Source organism: Kryptolebias marmoratus, linkage group LG19 (genome assembly GCF_001649575.2).
Source record: "Kryptolebias marmoratus isolate JLee-2015 linkage group LG19, ASM164957v2, whole genome shotgun sequence".
In the NCBI taxonomy this organism is placed as follows: Eukaryota; Metazoa; Chordata; class Actinopteri; order Cyprinodontiformes; family Rivulidae; genus Kryptolebias; species Kryptolebias marmoratus.
Genome location: NC_051448.1, coordinates 10,563,146 through 10,578,320, shown reverse-complemented (window position 1 = coordinate 10,578,320; position 15,175 = coordinate 10,563,146). Strand labels below are relative to the sequence as shown.

The window sequence follows — 15,175 nt, the reverse complement described above, 5'->3', positions numbered from 1 at the left end:
ATATTTTGACAAATCAGATTGGGCTTTTAATAGCTTTGTGGGAGCCAAAATTTCCCTTTTATAAGGATCACAAGGATAAGGTTGTTAAATAGGCCACCTCTTGATGGAAGACGACCTTTAGGGCTCCTTTTTGTTTTTTTTTGTTTTTTACATTAATAGCTGTTCTTTTTTTCCTTACGTTTATGGTGACTATGCACTAACAGGTGTTCCAGGTGTACGCTGAATAAAATTAGGAGTCAATTTGAATCTCTTTAACATCGATCAAATGAATTTACAGATTTGCCTGTAAACCACCTATATTTGAGCCACTGTGAAATATTATCAAAATTACCATTTACTGAGAAACCTTTTCTCCAAACTCTACTCTGTCATAGCATCTATAAGTAGTTATATACAATTTAATTTGTGAAATCTTTGAAAATGTAGCAGTTTTGAATGAAATGAACCCCATTTTTTGGTACAAAACTGACCACACAGATAAAAACAATATGTAAATGTCATTAAAAGCAAGCAAGAAACCTTTATGGTAAGAGGTTTATTACATAAAATGCATGTTGTTCTCATATTTGAGATGATTTAAAAGCAAACAATATGCAGCATATTATATAATATATAAGGTAATAGTGACAAAGTAGAACAAACTGTGGGTTTTAACGCTTTGAAAGGTGTAAGGAGCGGTTGCTATGTAGGATCAAGTTTTTATATTAAACATTTTTCCGAGCACTTCCGGTCTAATTTACTACAAAAAAGTTGGGTTTTGGGTAAGTAAAGGTCGAAGTCTAAATGCCGAGGTGACGCTAAGTCGCTTCGTATTTGTCGTTGTGTTGTATTTGGTGGATTTTGTCTCTCAAATCGCCCTCCGGACAGATTTTCCGACCCAGAATGCATTTTGACAAAGTCTTTGAAAAAGCGGCGCGGCTAATTCAAGATGGCGGACATGGACCAGCTGTTAGACGAGAGTGAGTAACAACACACAAAAAAAAATCAGCCTGCTTTACAGCCTGAACGAGCGGAGGTTCCCTCTCTCCTCCTTTTATTTTTTTTGTTGTTTTGTAGCCAGACAAACAGCTGACGGAAAAACAGACAGCGCCGAATACGCGGCGGCTGCTCTGAGCTCCTGGTTGACTTTATGAAGCCGCGTTCAGACGTCGGGACACCGGGTCCAACGCTCGCTAGCTCGGCAGGCTAACCGAAGCTAATGCCGGAGTTGGAGAAGTTACTTTAGCTCGACTGGGTAAACAAATGCCGTTAGCTTAGCTTTGAGCTAACGGCTGCTAACCGTAGAGGAGAGCAACAACAACAAAAGGACTACCGTGGATATTATTTACCCGTCTGTCTAGTGGGGTGTAGCTTTTGTTAAGTTAGACGGTAACTTGTTTTGTTTTTTTCTTTTTTCTAATTGATTCGTGTGTCAACACCTGACATGATCGATCCAAACGAAGCTAATAATTGGATATTATCTTCAGTTTGTTGTAACGTCCCCTCGTTTAGCCCTGGTTTTTGGTATCGTCTGGTGTTTGACAGCTCAAACTTGGGTGTAAAGGCCCTACTATCAGGATGCTGTCAGTGTAAAAGGACCGTCTCACAGGTTATTTTACAGGTACATTTTGCCTTTTAAAGCATGGAGATATGAGCCCGGCCACCTTTCTTGTTGCAGTGAAATGTGTCCTTTCTTATTAAAAGTGATTTGATTTCAGCTGGCCATTAATTTACCATATATATTAATATTTGTGTTGTTTCGCCAGGCTCCTCGGCTGAGGCGCTGGTCAGTCTAAAAGGTATGTGGCTACTTTATTTATGTCTTTTAATCAGCTTTTTTTTTTTTTTTTTTTTTTACTGTTTTTAAATATATGTCTAACTCTGGTAAACTGGACTCAATGGTACTCCAGGACCAGTCAAAAAGAACCCATTCATAAATTAAAAATAGTATGTTTTCTCATATCCATGGTTAATGTGTCCTGGGTACAAATTTGTAAGCAAAATTTGCAAATGTGCCGACTACCAAGTGTGTTTTGTTTGCCTACAAAAAAACAACCAAAGTGACTAAAAATAGGTCAGCAATGACGATGTCAGTGAAAGAGCCCTTTTAAGATTGAGAAGTCCGACTTTTTTAAATGTAATTGTACATATTTAGGCTCAGATTTGTTGAGTAACGTATGCAGATAAAAAGACAAAAGGTTTGTGTGGTTGCTGATCTGTTTTTTATGTCTCCTCTGCCCTGCTTGATTCCAGATATTTATTTATTTAGGGACAGTTGCCTTTCTCGTTCTTTCTCTTTTCTTTCGCGTTAAGTAACACATTATTTTATGTTTCCATCTAAACGTATTCTCAGAGTACCTACACGGCACAATGTAGGTCAGTCGCGTGACTCGAGCTTCCACAGGGTTTTCAGCGGATTCGGTCGAGTGGTTTGTTTACATTGAGTGTGGACCCGCATTTCAGAACTGCTTATCAATATATCTGGAAGACTACAGGTGTAAACGCCTTCAAACGGCCCCCTTAAAGTTCAGCATGACCGTTTTTATGTTTGATTTCATGCTTTACAATGAGTGCCTTTTTAAGCTTTTCTTATATGGTAAATGGTAAATGGCATGCACTTATATAGCGCTTTATCTAGTCCAAGGACCCCAAAGCACTTTACACTACAATCATTCACCCATTCATCCACACATTCACACACTGATGGCGGTAAGCTACATTGTAGCCACAGCTGCCCTGGGGCGGGCTGACAGAAGTAAGGCTGCCATCACACCGGCGCCACCGAGCCCTCTGACCACCACCAGTAGGCAAGGCAGGTGAAGTGTCTTGCCCAAGGACACAACGGCTGAGACAGTCGGAGCGGGGGGTTCGAACCAGCAACCCTCCGATCACAAGACAAACCCCTACCTCCTTAGCCACTGCCGCCCCATATCTTTATTATTATTATTATTATATCTTTAATAATTTTTTCATTGAAGATTTATCAGGTTTGAATCAGTCTGTGTGTGTTTTAGACCAAATGTGTTAATTACTGTTTAAAAGTGGTTTGATGGTTGAAGTTCTCTGTCATCCTCGTAACAACAAGCTGATGATCTGCACTGCCTGAATAGTTTCTGTCAGATGGTACACGTGTTTCTATCAGTAAATATGGATTTTTTTCTTTTAGGACTTAGTGAAAATAGTTGTAAATCCCGTTTTCTGTCTTACAGAGGGCAGTTTATCCAACACTTTGAATGAAAAGAACAGCTTCGCGAGAGCTCACAACACCAGAGGACGACATTCCTCTGTCACGATGGACACGGTAAGAAATGGGATGAAATGTGAAGACGATGCCACAGAAATGGGTTCACCTATTAATGCATTGAACGCTAACATCTTCACGGAATTGGGTCGACACAGAGACCTTCAATGAAAATAAAAATAACTAGATTTAAAAGTTATTAACAAAAAGCATTTTACTTTTTTGTTTTTTTGGTGTGTTATTAGCTAATTAGAACAGATAAACAATATTATTTTAAAGTTTAATTTAATATTTATTTAACATTAAGCATCTTGCGGTATTTTTCTGACTACAGGTGACCAAAGTAATGTGAAAACATAGGTCTGAAAGGCATAAAGGTTTTTTTTATATTAAAGCAGTTTATCTTTAATAAATATGAAAAGCATTTTATTGGTAAAGAGTCTGTTGAACCACTGCTCCACTTTTAGAAGCTTTTTCTAAGTGATGTTTGATAAAGATTCTGTTTAAAAACTTTGCTATTATTGATAAACTCCATTATTTGTTCCTTCAGCCTACAAGGAGCTCGAAAAGGAGCCGTTTGTTTCGGGATGAAGACGAACCACAGCAGCGCCTTCCCTCCAGGTCCCCTCGGAGGAGCCAGAGAGTCTCCACGACACCACAGGTAGAACCGCTCACTACAGCCTCTTTCACAAAATGGCCGCCAACACCAGACTATCTTAATGCTGCCTCTGGCCGTTCAATAATCGCAGCTTTATGAAATCAAGCAAGCATTGAGGAACCAAAAGAGGCGTGGAGCCCAACTCTTTAAATGTGTGATGGACGTCTGCCTCATATCGTTTTTAAAACATGGTGAATTAACTCAGTGTACTGACTCTCTGTGTGGTTAACTATTTTTTTAAATTAACTACAAAAGTTGCTGTTAATCATCATGGATCTGTTTGTTGTGATTTAATCCTGCGACTGGAGGGGGGGAGGGGTCACACAGACCGTATATCATCACTTCATCACATTATTTAGCTGCAAAGCCGGATTACCTTTTCATGTCAACCATTTTGCTTCTGTTATCCCCCCCGTGCATCAGGGTGGGTTGGCTTCAGAACCCCCCCCCTCGCCGCCTCGGTCCGTTCAGAAATCCCTCCAAGGCGAGCAGAAGGTGTCTAAGTCCCAGCCTGAGGTGTTTTATAAAATCCCTCTGAGATTTTTACATCAGGGGCGTGTGTTTCTCTACTCATGGTGCTGAGAAATATCAGCCATTTGACGTTCCTTTTTTTAAGGACTTGTCTTTTGTGCCAGAAACGTTCTGTAATGAAGGAAAAGCTCCTTGTGTTGTTGGTGTATTCAAGGAAGTGGAGATGAACTTGATCAACCTGTTCTGCAGCCATACATCTCGATACTGTACAAAAGAGCAATAATTTTCTGTATTTTATACCTGTAATTATTGCCTGTCGCTTCTCATAGTACTTATGTGTCTGTATGTGGAAGGATTTACTTATTTGTTGTCTTTGCAGAAGTTTTCGAACGTCATGACGCCAGATAAGAAGGCTTCACAAAAAATAGGGCTGAGATTAAGAAACCTCCTTAAACTACCCAAAGCTCACAAATGGTGCATCTATGAATGGTTTTATTCCAATATTGACAGGTAAAGTCTCACTGTCACCCTCAGAAGACGATAATCATGTAACATAACATACAGTTAAGCTTTTGTATGTAACTGTAATTAGAGTTAAATATAAACTGAACAGATTTTAATATTCTTATAGTCATTAAACCTAACCCTAACCCAGAAAACTGGGGTGTTCAGAAGAATACCCCAGTTTTCTTTAACTGACTTGTTTAAACTTAATATCTTGCTTTTATTTCTGCAGACCCCTTTTTGAAGGTGACAATGAATTCTGCTTGTGCCTCAAAGAGTCGTTCCCCAACCTGAAAACACGAAAACTGACAAGAGTTGAGTGGGGAACGATCAGGAGACTGATGGGGAAACCTCGGCGGTACGCTCAGCGTGTTTTCCTTTTTATAATGGTTGTTGTTTTTTTGGGGGGTTTTTACTCATGTTTCACTTGAACGCCCGTCCAGGTGTTCACCAGCATTCTTTTCTGAGGAGAGGAGCGCGCTGAAAGTGAAACGCCAGAAAATGCGCCTTTTGCAGCAAAGGAAACTGTCCGACTTGTCGAACTGCAAAGACCTCCCCGATGAAATCCCTCTACCGCTCATCATAGGAACAAAAGTTACCGGTGAGATGAACGCGCATCATCAACAAACCTGTTCTTCTAAAAATAAACAGGGTTTTTTGCACCCATTTCGAATATAGAAATAAATGATGCTTTGTGTTTAACAGCTCGTCTTCGAGGCGTCCACGACGGGCTTTTCACGGGGCAGATTGATGCCGTCGACACCAGCGCTGCAACTTATCGTGTGACGTTTGACCGCAGTGGCCTGGGAACTCACACCGTGCCTGATTATGAGGTCTTGGTAAGGCTCTTTTACTTCCTGCGTGCTTTCGGTGATAATTCTGATTCTACGGCTTCGACGACTCCCAACCCTAATGGCAGTCCTGAAGTTTTTTAAATTTCCACCAAATTCCTGTGTTCCAGAGCAATGAGCCCAACGAGACCATGCCCATCTCAGCCTTTGCACAGAAGCATCGGTCCACAAGGTACATGCAGAACCTCATGACCCCTCCTAGAGGACCCTACCCATCTGTTACCACGCCCGTTCACATGGTACTGTAAACCTACGTGTAACGATGGCTGATTCTCCTACTGTTCATTGAACTTTGCTCTGTGAGCACGTTAACCTTCTCAAACAGCTGCCTGGATCAGGTTCACTTATGAGTAGTCAGTGTCTTACTTGTTGGTAGTCTCAGTTTGGATTCTTGACACTGATCTTATTTTTCTGACCGGGGACACAAGGGAAGGAATACTTTTTTAATCCAAGATTGCTAAAACTACATATGGGCTGAAGTGAACACTAGATTGTAGATTTTTACATCACACTTAAACTTAAAAAGTATTTCCTGGTATTTAGGGTAAATAAATAAATCGATTACTGGAGACAGTCTACAGTGGGATGTTCAACTAAATTGCTCAGGAGGCCAGACATCAAACAATTATTTTCATTTCATAAATTGAATTGAATTTTAAATGAACTCTTTGGCAGGAGGAGTGAGTTGTATAGGCCTGATCATCTATGTAATAGTCTAGCGCCTCACAAACACAAATATTGCTCCAAATTAAACTCACCTGTTATCAGATGGACAGCTTTACCACACCGAACTGTGCTGCTGAACCATAACTCTTTTAATTTATTTTATTTAATACTAAACACATTCAGCGTTTCTTCATGCTCTTATGGCAGACAGTGGCAGCATAGTTCCAACAGTAAGCGGGTGGCAAATTATTGTTGGGATTTTTATTTTTTATGACACATTGTAAACTGTAAAATACTGCCCATCCCTGGTGTTTATACCAAACCACATCTCTCTGTTGCAACACGGTCTTTGAGCCTTTTAGGTGGTTCGTTTATAACCCAGTGTTACTGAAAACGGTGCATCTATCCGTCCCTCTGATGTGAAAGTGATTTACTGTAAAATTCACAATGCAGCGTTGGCTCTCGTTGCCGCAAACGTTTTAAGGTGCTGGGTTGCTTTAGATCACAGGTGTCAAACTCCGTTCCTCGGGAGGCCGCTCTCCTTCATGTTTTAGATGCGTTCTTGCTTTAAATAAATGACTTGTGAACGTGCTTCTGGAGAACTTGATGATTTGATGAGGAGGTAATTAAACCATTTAAATCAAGTGTGTTGGAGCAGAAAAACCTAAAACTTCCAGGACAGCGGCCCTCGAGGCCTGGAGTTTGACACCCCTGTTTTAGATGATAAATATTTGCTCGTATGTTGTTGGTTTTGAGTTTTGGGTAACTTGTCTCAGCTGTAAGGAATCCTTCCCGACTCCACTGCAGGTACAACGCTGACTATTTATAAGTTGGTTTGCATTTTAGTTTTGAAACTAATAATCAATGCCACAGCGTTGGTGTTTAAACGGTGTGCACACTGATGTATTCAGGTACTAAACAGAAGTGTTGATGGTTTTTTCAGGACAATGATCCTCTCCTGAACCCGTCACCGTGGAAGAACAAACTGCCAAGTGCCGAGGGAGACACACTGGGAGGATTTCCTGTTAAATTCCTGGTCCAAGTTGTAAGTATTTCCTGTCAAATGGATGACATCCTTTAAAAAGAAAAGTTTTTTTTTTTTTCCAACAATTTGTTTCCCCCTGTCCTGTTTGCAGACAAGGTTGTCCAAAATCCTCATGATCAAAAAAGAACACATCAAGCACTTAAAGGAAATGAACACAGAAGCTGAGAAACTGGTACGATTTCCAAATCCAAGCTGCCCCGATTAAATTCATCTGAGAGGCGTTTCCCTTCGCCCCGACCTAACAACACGTGTGTCTCCTGTATGCAGAAGTCCTACTCGTTGCCTATTGACCTGGACTTTCAGAAGCGATACGCCACCACTGTGCTGGAGCTGGAGCAGCTCAATAAAGATCTGAACAAAGTTCTTCACGAGGTTCAGCAGTTCTGCTGTGAAGTAAGTCCAAGGATGCACTTTTCTCCCCTGACCCACCCAGAGTTGAAGCGCTGACAAGTTTACTGACTGGGCTGAGATTTTTATTTTTTTTTTAATTAAAAAGCTCAAATCTTTATTTTGTTTTTTTTTTATTATTGGTGATGTTTGAAGAATGTCTCGTCTCTCCAGCTGGCTCCAGATCAGGGCATGGTTCCAGCTGACCATCCCACGGAGCTGCGGCGGCGCTGCGAGGAGGAGGCTCAGCAGATGGTGCAGCAGGGCAACTCCCAGAGGGACGGCCAGCAGAGCGTGACGAATCCGGGCCTCACGCACCTCATCTCCCGCCTAACTGCTCTGCTCCTGCAGATAAAGGTAGAGAGGGTGGACACACAGGCTCAGAAACATACGGCGGGACCAGAGGATTTATTTATATGAACGATGGATAGAGGAGGAAAACTGTGCACCTGAAGCACAGAGATGTGCCTTCATGGTGTGATTACATCATGCTTATCCAGTCTCCTCTTTTTTTTTTTTTTTGTCTCAGTGTCTGGCAGATGGAGGAGATCTGAATTCATTTGAGTTTAAATCTTTAACAGACTCCCTTAATGACATCAAAGCATCGATTGATCCCTCCAACCTCAGGTAAATCACTAAACTAACAGAGAGCTCAGCTGTTTTTTATTCAATGCTAAACTTGATCTGTGAAAAGCAGAACTGGGGCCTGCCATGAGAAAAGCACAGGAAAGCACGGCGAAGCATTAAAGCTGTTACTATCATTGGTATGTCGAGTTACCACGGCGACGCAGTTTGCCAAAAACTCCTCACAGGGAATGCTTCAGATCCTGTCAAAGCTGTAAAGTTATTTGAAAAATCTCATGAACCACAAGGCCAAAATTGTTGAAGCTTTCAAAAAAGCGATCGTTAGGCAGGCTGCTTACGACTGGTTAGTATTTTTATGTCCACCCGATTCAAAATGGCCACCAGAGCTAACTTTGAAAAGGCAAAAATGACAATAACTCAGTCATTCTGAAAGATAATAAGCTACAGTTTGGTGTGTTAGTAACTTTGAGTTAAAAAAAAGGCTGATAGTGGGTTTTCATGTCCCTTTGCCATTTATTTTTAACAGCAGACATTGTTTTTCTTCATCACTTTCTACATGAGTGACCCCATTAAGACTATATCTTTTAAAATCATGTCTGATTGTCTCTCTGTTAGCAAAATATCTTATAGAACACTTGACGTACTTTAATGAAATACTCAAAAATGGCCATAACTCAGTTCTTTTGAGACATAGTGAGCTCAGATTTAGTGTGGGCGTAGCTGAGGTCAACCCCCAACGTGTCCCTGAGTCATGTTGATTCAAGGTGAGGGGATCAAGGTAAAAAAAATATTACACCAAGTGGCAGGCCCCGTAAACTGCTCTGTATGTGCTGTTATTCGTCGTGGCTCATTTCTCTCCTGTGTGCCCAGTTGCTTTCAGAATAATGTTGAGATCCACGTGGCGCACATCCAGAGCGGTCTGAGTCAGCTGGGCAACCTGCACGTATTTGCTGCCAACAACACCAATGCAGTCTGAGGCCCCGCGTCGTCCGTTCCACACACACACTCACACTCACACACACACACACACACACACACACAGCAGTGTGGCATGTTAATGGTTTTTGAAAATGGTGCTTTTACACGAACTGTTAGGACTCCAAACAGAAGGCTCGTGTTGATCTGACATCGTGGCTCCCCGTTCTGCAGCTGGCACTCTGGGGGCTTGGATGCCGTTTGAGCCCTCAGATCTTAGTATTTCCACCTTTTTAGCATGGCTGCTGCTGCATCTCTCACACACACACACAAAGCCTGCATCACTGATGTGGCCCTAAACAAAAAAAAATCCTTAAGTTAATGGCTCTTTCCTAGGGAATCTCCTTTTTTCAGTTTTGTAAAGTTGTATATGAAAGTGCCTCAGGGCAATTGTACATAAATGTTTTCCTCTTGTTATATTAAACAAAATATTGCAACATGGCTTTTTTGCTTCTCCAGATTTATTCACTAATAGATAACAGATAATACCAATAAACAATTTTCTTTATTTTGTATGAAACAGCAGCCTTTTTACAATTTTTATAATAAGTTCAGACTTTCGGCATTCTTAATGAGACACAGATTCAACATTAACTCTACATAAAACCACCAAAGTCAGCCATGGCCTTGTTTTCCCACTCTGAGTCGGACTCTGTGACGTCCTGTGTTTCGGTGGTTTGGATGGGAGAAAAGTGACCGAAGCCCTCTGTGGCCCTCAGCTGAGGATACTGCATCTGGCACCCGCCGCTTTTGTGGGGCAACCTGTTGAAGTTATTTTGGCTCGGAATGAGCGGGATCACGACTTTCATCTCCGGACCTATGGTTTTATTCGGCGGGAAGTCCTCGTACGCCATCAGAGCCTTCGGGCCCCGGTTGCCGGTCCCGCCGGCTTCCAGCTCGGCGCGATGCTCGTTTTTGTTGGAGTAGAGGCGAACGCCGCAGCTCGGGCTCGTTGGGCTGGCCTTGGGCGTCCGCTGGAGCGCCGGCGCTCCGCTCACGTTTTTGCCGTAGATGCAGGAAGATGGCGGCTGGTCAAAGCCGCCGGGTTTGGTTGGGAAACCGGTCCGATGAGTGCCCTCGCTCCCTGCGCGCCGGTGGATTGTGGAGCTTAAGCTATCTTCGATGAAAGCACCTATCCGATGGACCTCTGCGTTGTCGTAAACTTTCACAAAAAAACAAAAGGAGGCAGATGCTTATGGCCAAACAAGGCTTTTGAGCAAAATATGCTCAACTTGAAAAGACTAAAGTATTTTATTTTAAAGGTATTGAAAGACAGGAGGTAAATTACACAGAAAAACTACCTTTTTCTGGACCTAATTGACATTGAAGTTGGGCAAAAGGGCCTCCAGCTGATGTGTTGGATGATTTTGTGGAGACTGAGGAGCCAACTTGGCGACGAGACTTGGCCCTTCGGTTCTGAAACCACACCTAAAACAATAAGAAACAATTGTCAGTCTAGTTATTTTTCTTTATTTAAAGCAACAGGTTACAATGTTGGACTCTGAGGCTAATTCTTTGGAGAAATCAGCCAATGCAAAAAGGAAAAACCTGAATTCTGGACTCCGGCAGCCCAGTCAGAGCCTCCAGCTTCTCCCGCAGGTAGATGTCAGGGTATTTGGTGTCGCAGTAAACTTTCTCCAGCACCTCAATCTGCTGCTGGGTGAAGTTGGTCCGTTTCCTCCTGTGGGTCAGGATCGACACGCACTTGTCCGGCCTCGGGTCAGAACTCGTCGAGGTGAAGTAGTTCGCGACACCCGAGGCTCCAAAGTCTGAAGGCAAAAAAAACAAAACGGGGGCGAGTTGGAGATGCGTAAATTGCGCACGGTTCCATCAAGGCCTGTCTGCCACGAATCTTGCCAAAAAAAAAAAAAAGTTTACAAGGATTTTTTTTTTCCGGGCACTCACCTGAACTCACCAAGCTGCTCATCTGCGGAGCCTCTTGTTGGTACACGTGGAAAGGACTCGGGTCCCCGACGCGCGCGTTGGTCCCGTGAACAGCAGACATGGCGAGCCTCCACCTCTGAGCTCCAGAGACAAGACTGCGAGTGACACTTCTGTGCTCCTTCGGGTTAAATCATCCCCCTCCACCACCACCACCCCCAGCGATCAAAGGTGATGCTGAGCGGACGTGTGAATGGCTCGACCATCGGCTCCGACTGGCAGCCGCTTCAGACGTCTGGTCTGCGGGCCCCGCGGAGGCGTGAAGCCTCACACCAGGAGCGCTGCTGTTTAAAGAAGCCCTAATGGAGGCCCCGGGCTCAATACACATTCAACAACAGTGACCCTCTTCGGCACGGACGAAGCAATAATGCACTAATATTCTTCATAAAGAAACAATCTTTTTGCTCTTGGTAACATTAATACACATTTCCACCCACCAGGCAAATTGTATGAAAATCTATTCTGCAACTCATTAAAACAAAATGCCAAGAAAACCCTAGAATATAACTATAATGTGCAATGTTTTTAAACAGAATGAACCATTAAAGGAAAAAAAAAGCATTTAGTATTTCCATCAATAATTTCAGTTCAGTGATTAAACATGATATAAACCTTCTGTTTGAGTGTTGTAATTTAGAGGTACTTTATGTTTTGGCTGAAACACTCAACTGTGTGGTGACGACGTGGATAGCCAGCTAAAAGTTCCTATCTATTTAGCTTATCCAACATGAAATGAAAATTTTTTTGAGCATGTAGTAAAAGAGATCATATTGTCATATTTATTATGAGTGTCGAACGCCATAAATTGCAACTCAAAATGACAAAAACAATGAAGTGTTTATCTTTTCCTGTTCAAAAAGGCGTAGCAGGAAGTGAACACTTACTTTCTGCTGCTGTTTAACGCTTCATATCATTTAAAATTATCCTTTAGTGTGAAGTACAGCTGTTATATCACCTTAAAGTGTGCCACCTACTTATCCACTTCTTGTCATAAATGCTGAAATACAACATATATTTAGCATATACTGCTTTATCTTTATGTATCTAATATTTAAAACAATCATGAACTGTCAGTAAAGAACTGTAACATGTGTTTGAAGAACAAAAAAAGTCCTTCAAAGGAAGCTCTTCAGTTTGAGGGGAAGTTATGCTTCCTGTCGCCTTTCAGAGGCAACGATCTCAATCCACAATCAGTTCAAAGGTGCTTTAGAGTGGGAACCTATAATTGAACGGGCCATCTCCAATTAAGATGGCGTGTTCAAGAGGTTAGCCTGTTAACGTTTGTTTGAACAGGAATGAGTTGTTATTTTTTTACAAGAACATTTAATTTCAGTTTCAGATGTTTCAGTTTTTGACACAGAATGCAACACTTAACGTTTAAAGCTTTATATGAAACCTCTCTGGGTGCGGGTTGAGTTGGTTTTTATCTCCACAATATGAAGTCAAACTCTAAATTAGTGCTTCCCAAACTTTTCAAGCTTCTGACCCACAAAATGATAGTGATAAAGCTCGTGTTTTCCATCTATTGCTGGTTTAAATGTACAAAAATGGCTATTAAACCAGCACATAATGACAGCACAAACAATCTTAGCATCCACAATACTGTTTATATTTATTTATGACAGCTCTTTTTACTCTTTGTATCAAATATAGTGGAAAATGCCTTAAGCAACCATTCTTAAATGTAAGTGCTGATTTTAAGGACCCCCCAGTTGGGGCTGCATGGCCCACTTTGAGAACCGCTGCTCTAAATGATATCCAGACTCTTCGTGACATTCACATTCATGAGATTTATACGATTCAGCTCTTGCTGGTTAAGTCGCTGTGGAGTAGGCCACATATTTGGCTCGTATCTCATCAACTTTTAACTCGTGTGCAGCGGTTTGTCGCAGCATATGGCTCCAATAACCTTTCTGTGACAGTGAACTTGTTTTTGAACGGGCCCTAAAGCCCGTGTTGTCATTTCACATCAGCATCGGTGCTTTATCACCTGCAGCTTTGCAGGTAGGATATGCATGTTGGTTGGGACATTCACAGTTCCACGGCTTGCTCTGTCTGAAGGCCCTAATTGGGTATTGGCTATATTGCTATGCTAAAATCAAGGTGTTATAGTTCCTGCTCCTGTGTGACCGTCAGTGAGAAATCTGCTGATGGCTTTGGATTATCAAACAAACAATACACTCTGTATATATTGACCTGTAGAGACAGGTCAGGGTCAGTAAAAAACACAAGGTCAGCGGGTTTTCTGCAGTTTTACATTAGGCTTTCTGGTTCAGTTATGTGCTTTTGAGCTCAGAAATGTAACCATTTCCACTATAAGTAGCTGCCTTTAAATCCCAAAACAAAGGCATTTTATCACCTTTAAAGACTAAGAAGTCAGCTATTTAACCTGACTATTATTCATCTATTTCCCATTCAGACGTATCCTCAAAGGTTTACAGAGCTATATTAAAATGTCAGCTGCCTTTTGTTGTTTTTGTGTATTTAAGAGATATTTAAAGTTAGTGTGGTTGGATTCTTGTGGCTTTGTCGCCGTCTTTTTCTAAATTCCTCCAAGTTTCTCCTACATTTCTCTTGAGCCTCATGACATTTTCAAACAGCAGTCCAAGAAAAAGTGCTAAATGAAGGACAAAAGGAGGTAATTATTTGACCATTTAATCATATTTTTAGACTGAAAGTGACACAAAACAAAAAACAAAGACATGCAGGCAGATTTTTTTGTTGTTGCGTCAGGTCTTTAATTATGTAGCTTGCAGATGGTTTACGAGATTTTAAATGTTTTATTTTGATCAACTTGAATCTTTTTTTGTTTCTTTGTTTGTTTTGCATCTGCTTTTTTGTGTCACAAATTATGTTTCATTTTGAATCCAAGTTATTATTTTTAGTTGATCTTTTGCACTCCTAAATTGTTGTTTGCAACAGTTTTTCCCCTCCTTTAAATCACATGTAGACTTTTTTTTTTTTTTTTGGTAACCTCATTTTGCCATTAGTGACCTAAAGAATGAGATCTCGGATACAGGCGGCTGACATGAGTGCTCTCCTTTAGAGACAGGGTGACAAATTCAGTTATCCAGGAGGGGCTTGAGCTGCTGATCCTCCACATTGAGGGGAGCCGGTTGAGGTGGTTCAGGTAAAGATGCCCCCTGGACGCCTTCCTAGGCAAGTGTTCCGGGCATGTCCAAAAGGTTGGAGACCTCAGGGAAGACCCAGGACACGCTGGAGAGACTATCCTCCTGGAAGAAGTGGCTGTCAAAGAGATATCTCCCTACTCAAGCTGCTGCCCCCGCGACCAGACTCTGGAATAAGCAGCAGATGATGGATGAATGAATGGTCTTATTTATAGTTAACTGCTTCTGTAGACGTCTGTTTGCGTCCTGTTCTTTTTATACCCCAGCTGTTGGAGGAAGACGGAAGAGTATCTAAGGATAGTGTCTAATTTTTGCAATAAAGAGTGTACACAAAAGGTGAAAGTGTTTGTATTAGTTTATTCCCTGTAGACAACTTTGCACCAATTAGCATTTCATGATGTACTGAAAATAATTATTTTTAAATGGATTGGAATAGACTGGATTGAGGTCTAAGTGGAATGAACTAAATGGATTAAATTGGATCACATGTTATTGGATTTTAATTGGACTTGTCTGTTTTTTTTTGTCTAAATAATCATAAATAAATTCCTAAGAAACATTAATCAGAGAAGACCCTTGACTCATGGGCCACTTCTAGTAGGAAAGTGTTGTAAACAGCAAAATATGGATTTGATTTAACCTTTTCTCTTTTATTGTGTCACTCTTTCGTTTAAAATATATTTCATGTTATTTACAAAGATGTAAAAGGGTTATTATAAAAAAGAAAGTACGAATATTTCCAGA

The 15,175-nt window shown here is 41.4% G+C and overlaps 2 protein-coding genes across 5 annotated transcripts in view; one reads left to right on the top strand and one right to left on the bottom strand.

Moving 5' to 3' along the window:
* Positions 1 to 851: 851 nt before the first annotated feature.
* The window catches only part of lin9 (lin-9 DREAM MuvB core complex component), a 29,386-nt gene continuing 15,062 nt past the window's right edge, over positions 852 to 15,175 (top strand). The window contains exons 1-15 of one of the 4 annotated variants that reach the window (XM_037981514.1): positions 852 to 959; positions 1,746 to 1,778; positions 3,189 to 3,280; positions 3,771 to 3,881; positions 4,732 to 4,859; positions 5,086 to 5,211; positions 5,297 to 5,454; positions 5,559 to 5,692; positions 5,815 to 5,943; positions 7,314 to 7,415; positions 7,507 to 7,587; positions 7,683 to 7,808; positions 7,977 to 8,159; positions 8,332 to 8,429; positions 9,258 to 9,803. In XM_037981514.1, the coding sequence (XP_037837442.1) occupies positions 929 to 959; positions 1,746 to 1,778; positions 3,189 to 3,280; positions 3,771 to 3,881; positions 4,732 to 4,859; positions 5,086 to 5,211; positions 5,297 to 5,454; positions 5,559 to 5,692; positions 5,815 to 5,943; positions 7,314 to 7,415; positions 7,507 to 7,587; positions 7,683 to 7,808; positions 7,977 to 8,159; positions 8,332 to 8,429; positions 9,258 to 9,363 (1,638 nt within the window). In that variant the 5' untranslated portion in view covers positions 852 to 928 and the 3' untranslated portion in view covers positions 9,364 to 9,803. Of the gene's footprint in view, positions 960 to 996; positions 1,601 to 1,745; positions 1,779 to 3,188; positions 3,281 to 3,770; positions 3,882 to 4,728; positions 4,860 to 5,085; positions 5,212 to 5,296; positions 5,455 to 5,558; positions 5,693 to 5,814; positions 5,944 to 7,313; positions 7,416 to 7,506; positions 7,588 to 7,682; positions 7,809 to 7,976; positions 8,160 to 8,331; positions 8,430 to 9,257; positions 9,804 to 15,175 lie in introns of those variants that run through there. The other 3 variants (XR_005234502.1, XM_017423195.2, XM_017423196.3) reach the window with 3 other exon arrangements.
* On the bottom strand, positions 9,798 to 11,367 carry mixl1 (Mix paired-like homeobox). The gene is made up of 4 exons (XM_037981698.1): positions 11,268 to 11,367; positions 10,911 to 11,149; positions 10,664 to 10,790; positions 9,798 to 10,524 (listed from the first exon to the last, which is right to left on the bottom strand). The coding sequence occupies exons 1-4, from the start codon at positions 11,365 to 11,367 to the stop codon at positions 9,959 to 9,961; spliced, it is 1,032 nt and encodes a 343-aa protein (XP_037837626.1). The 3' UTR covers positions 9,798 to 9,958.

Bases quoted from the DNA above. Each gene is read 5' to 3' on its own strand.
- mixl1 (XM_037981698.1), bottom strand. From the start codon at position 11,367: ATGTCTGCTGTTCACGGGACCAACGCGCGCGTCGGGGACCCGAGTCCT. The intron at 11,150-11,267 runs GTGAGTGCCCGG...TCGCCCCCGTTT, and splicing joins GAGCAGCTTGGTGAGTTCAG to TGTTTTTTTTGCCTTCAGAC. The intron at 10,525-10,663 runs GTAGTTTTTCTG...TTTTTGTGAAAG, and splicing joins TCAATTAGGTCCAGAAAAAG to TTTACGACAACGCAGAGGTC.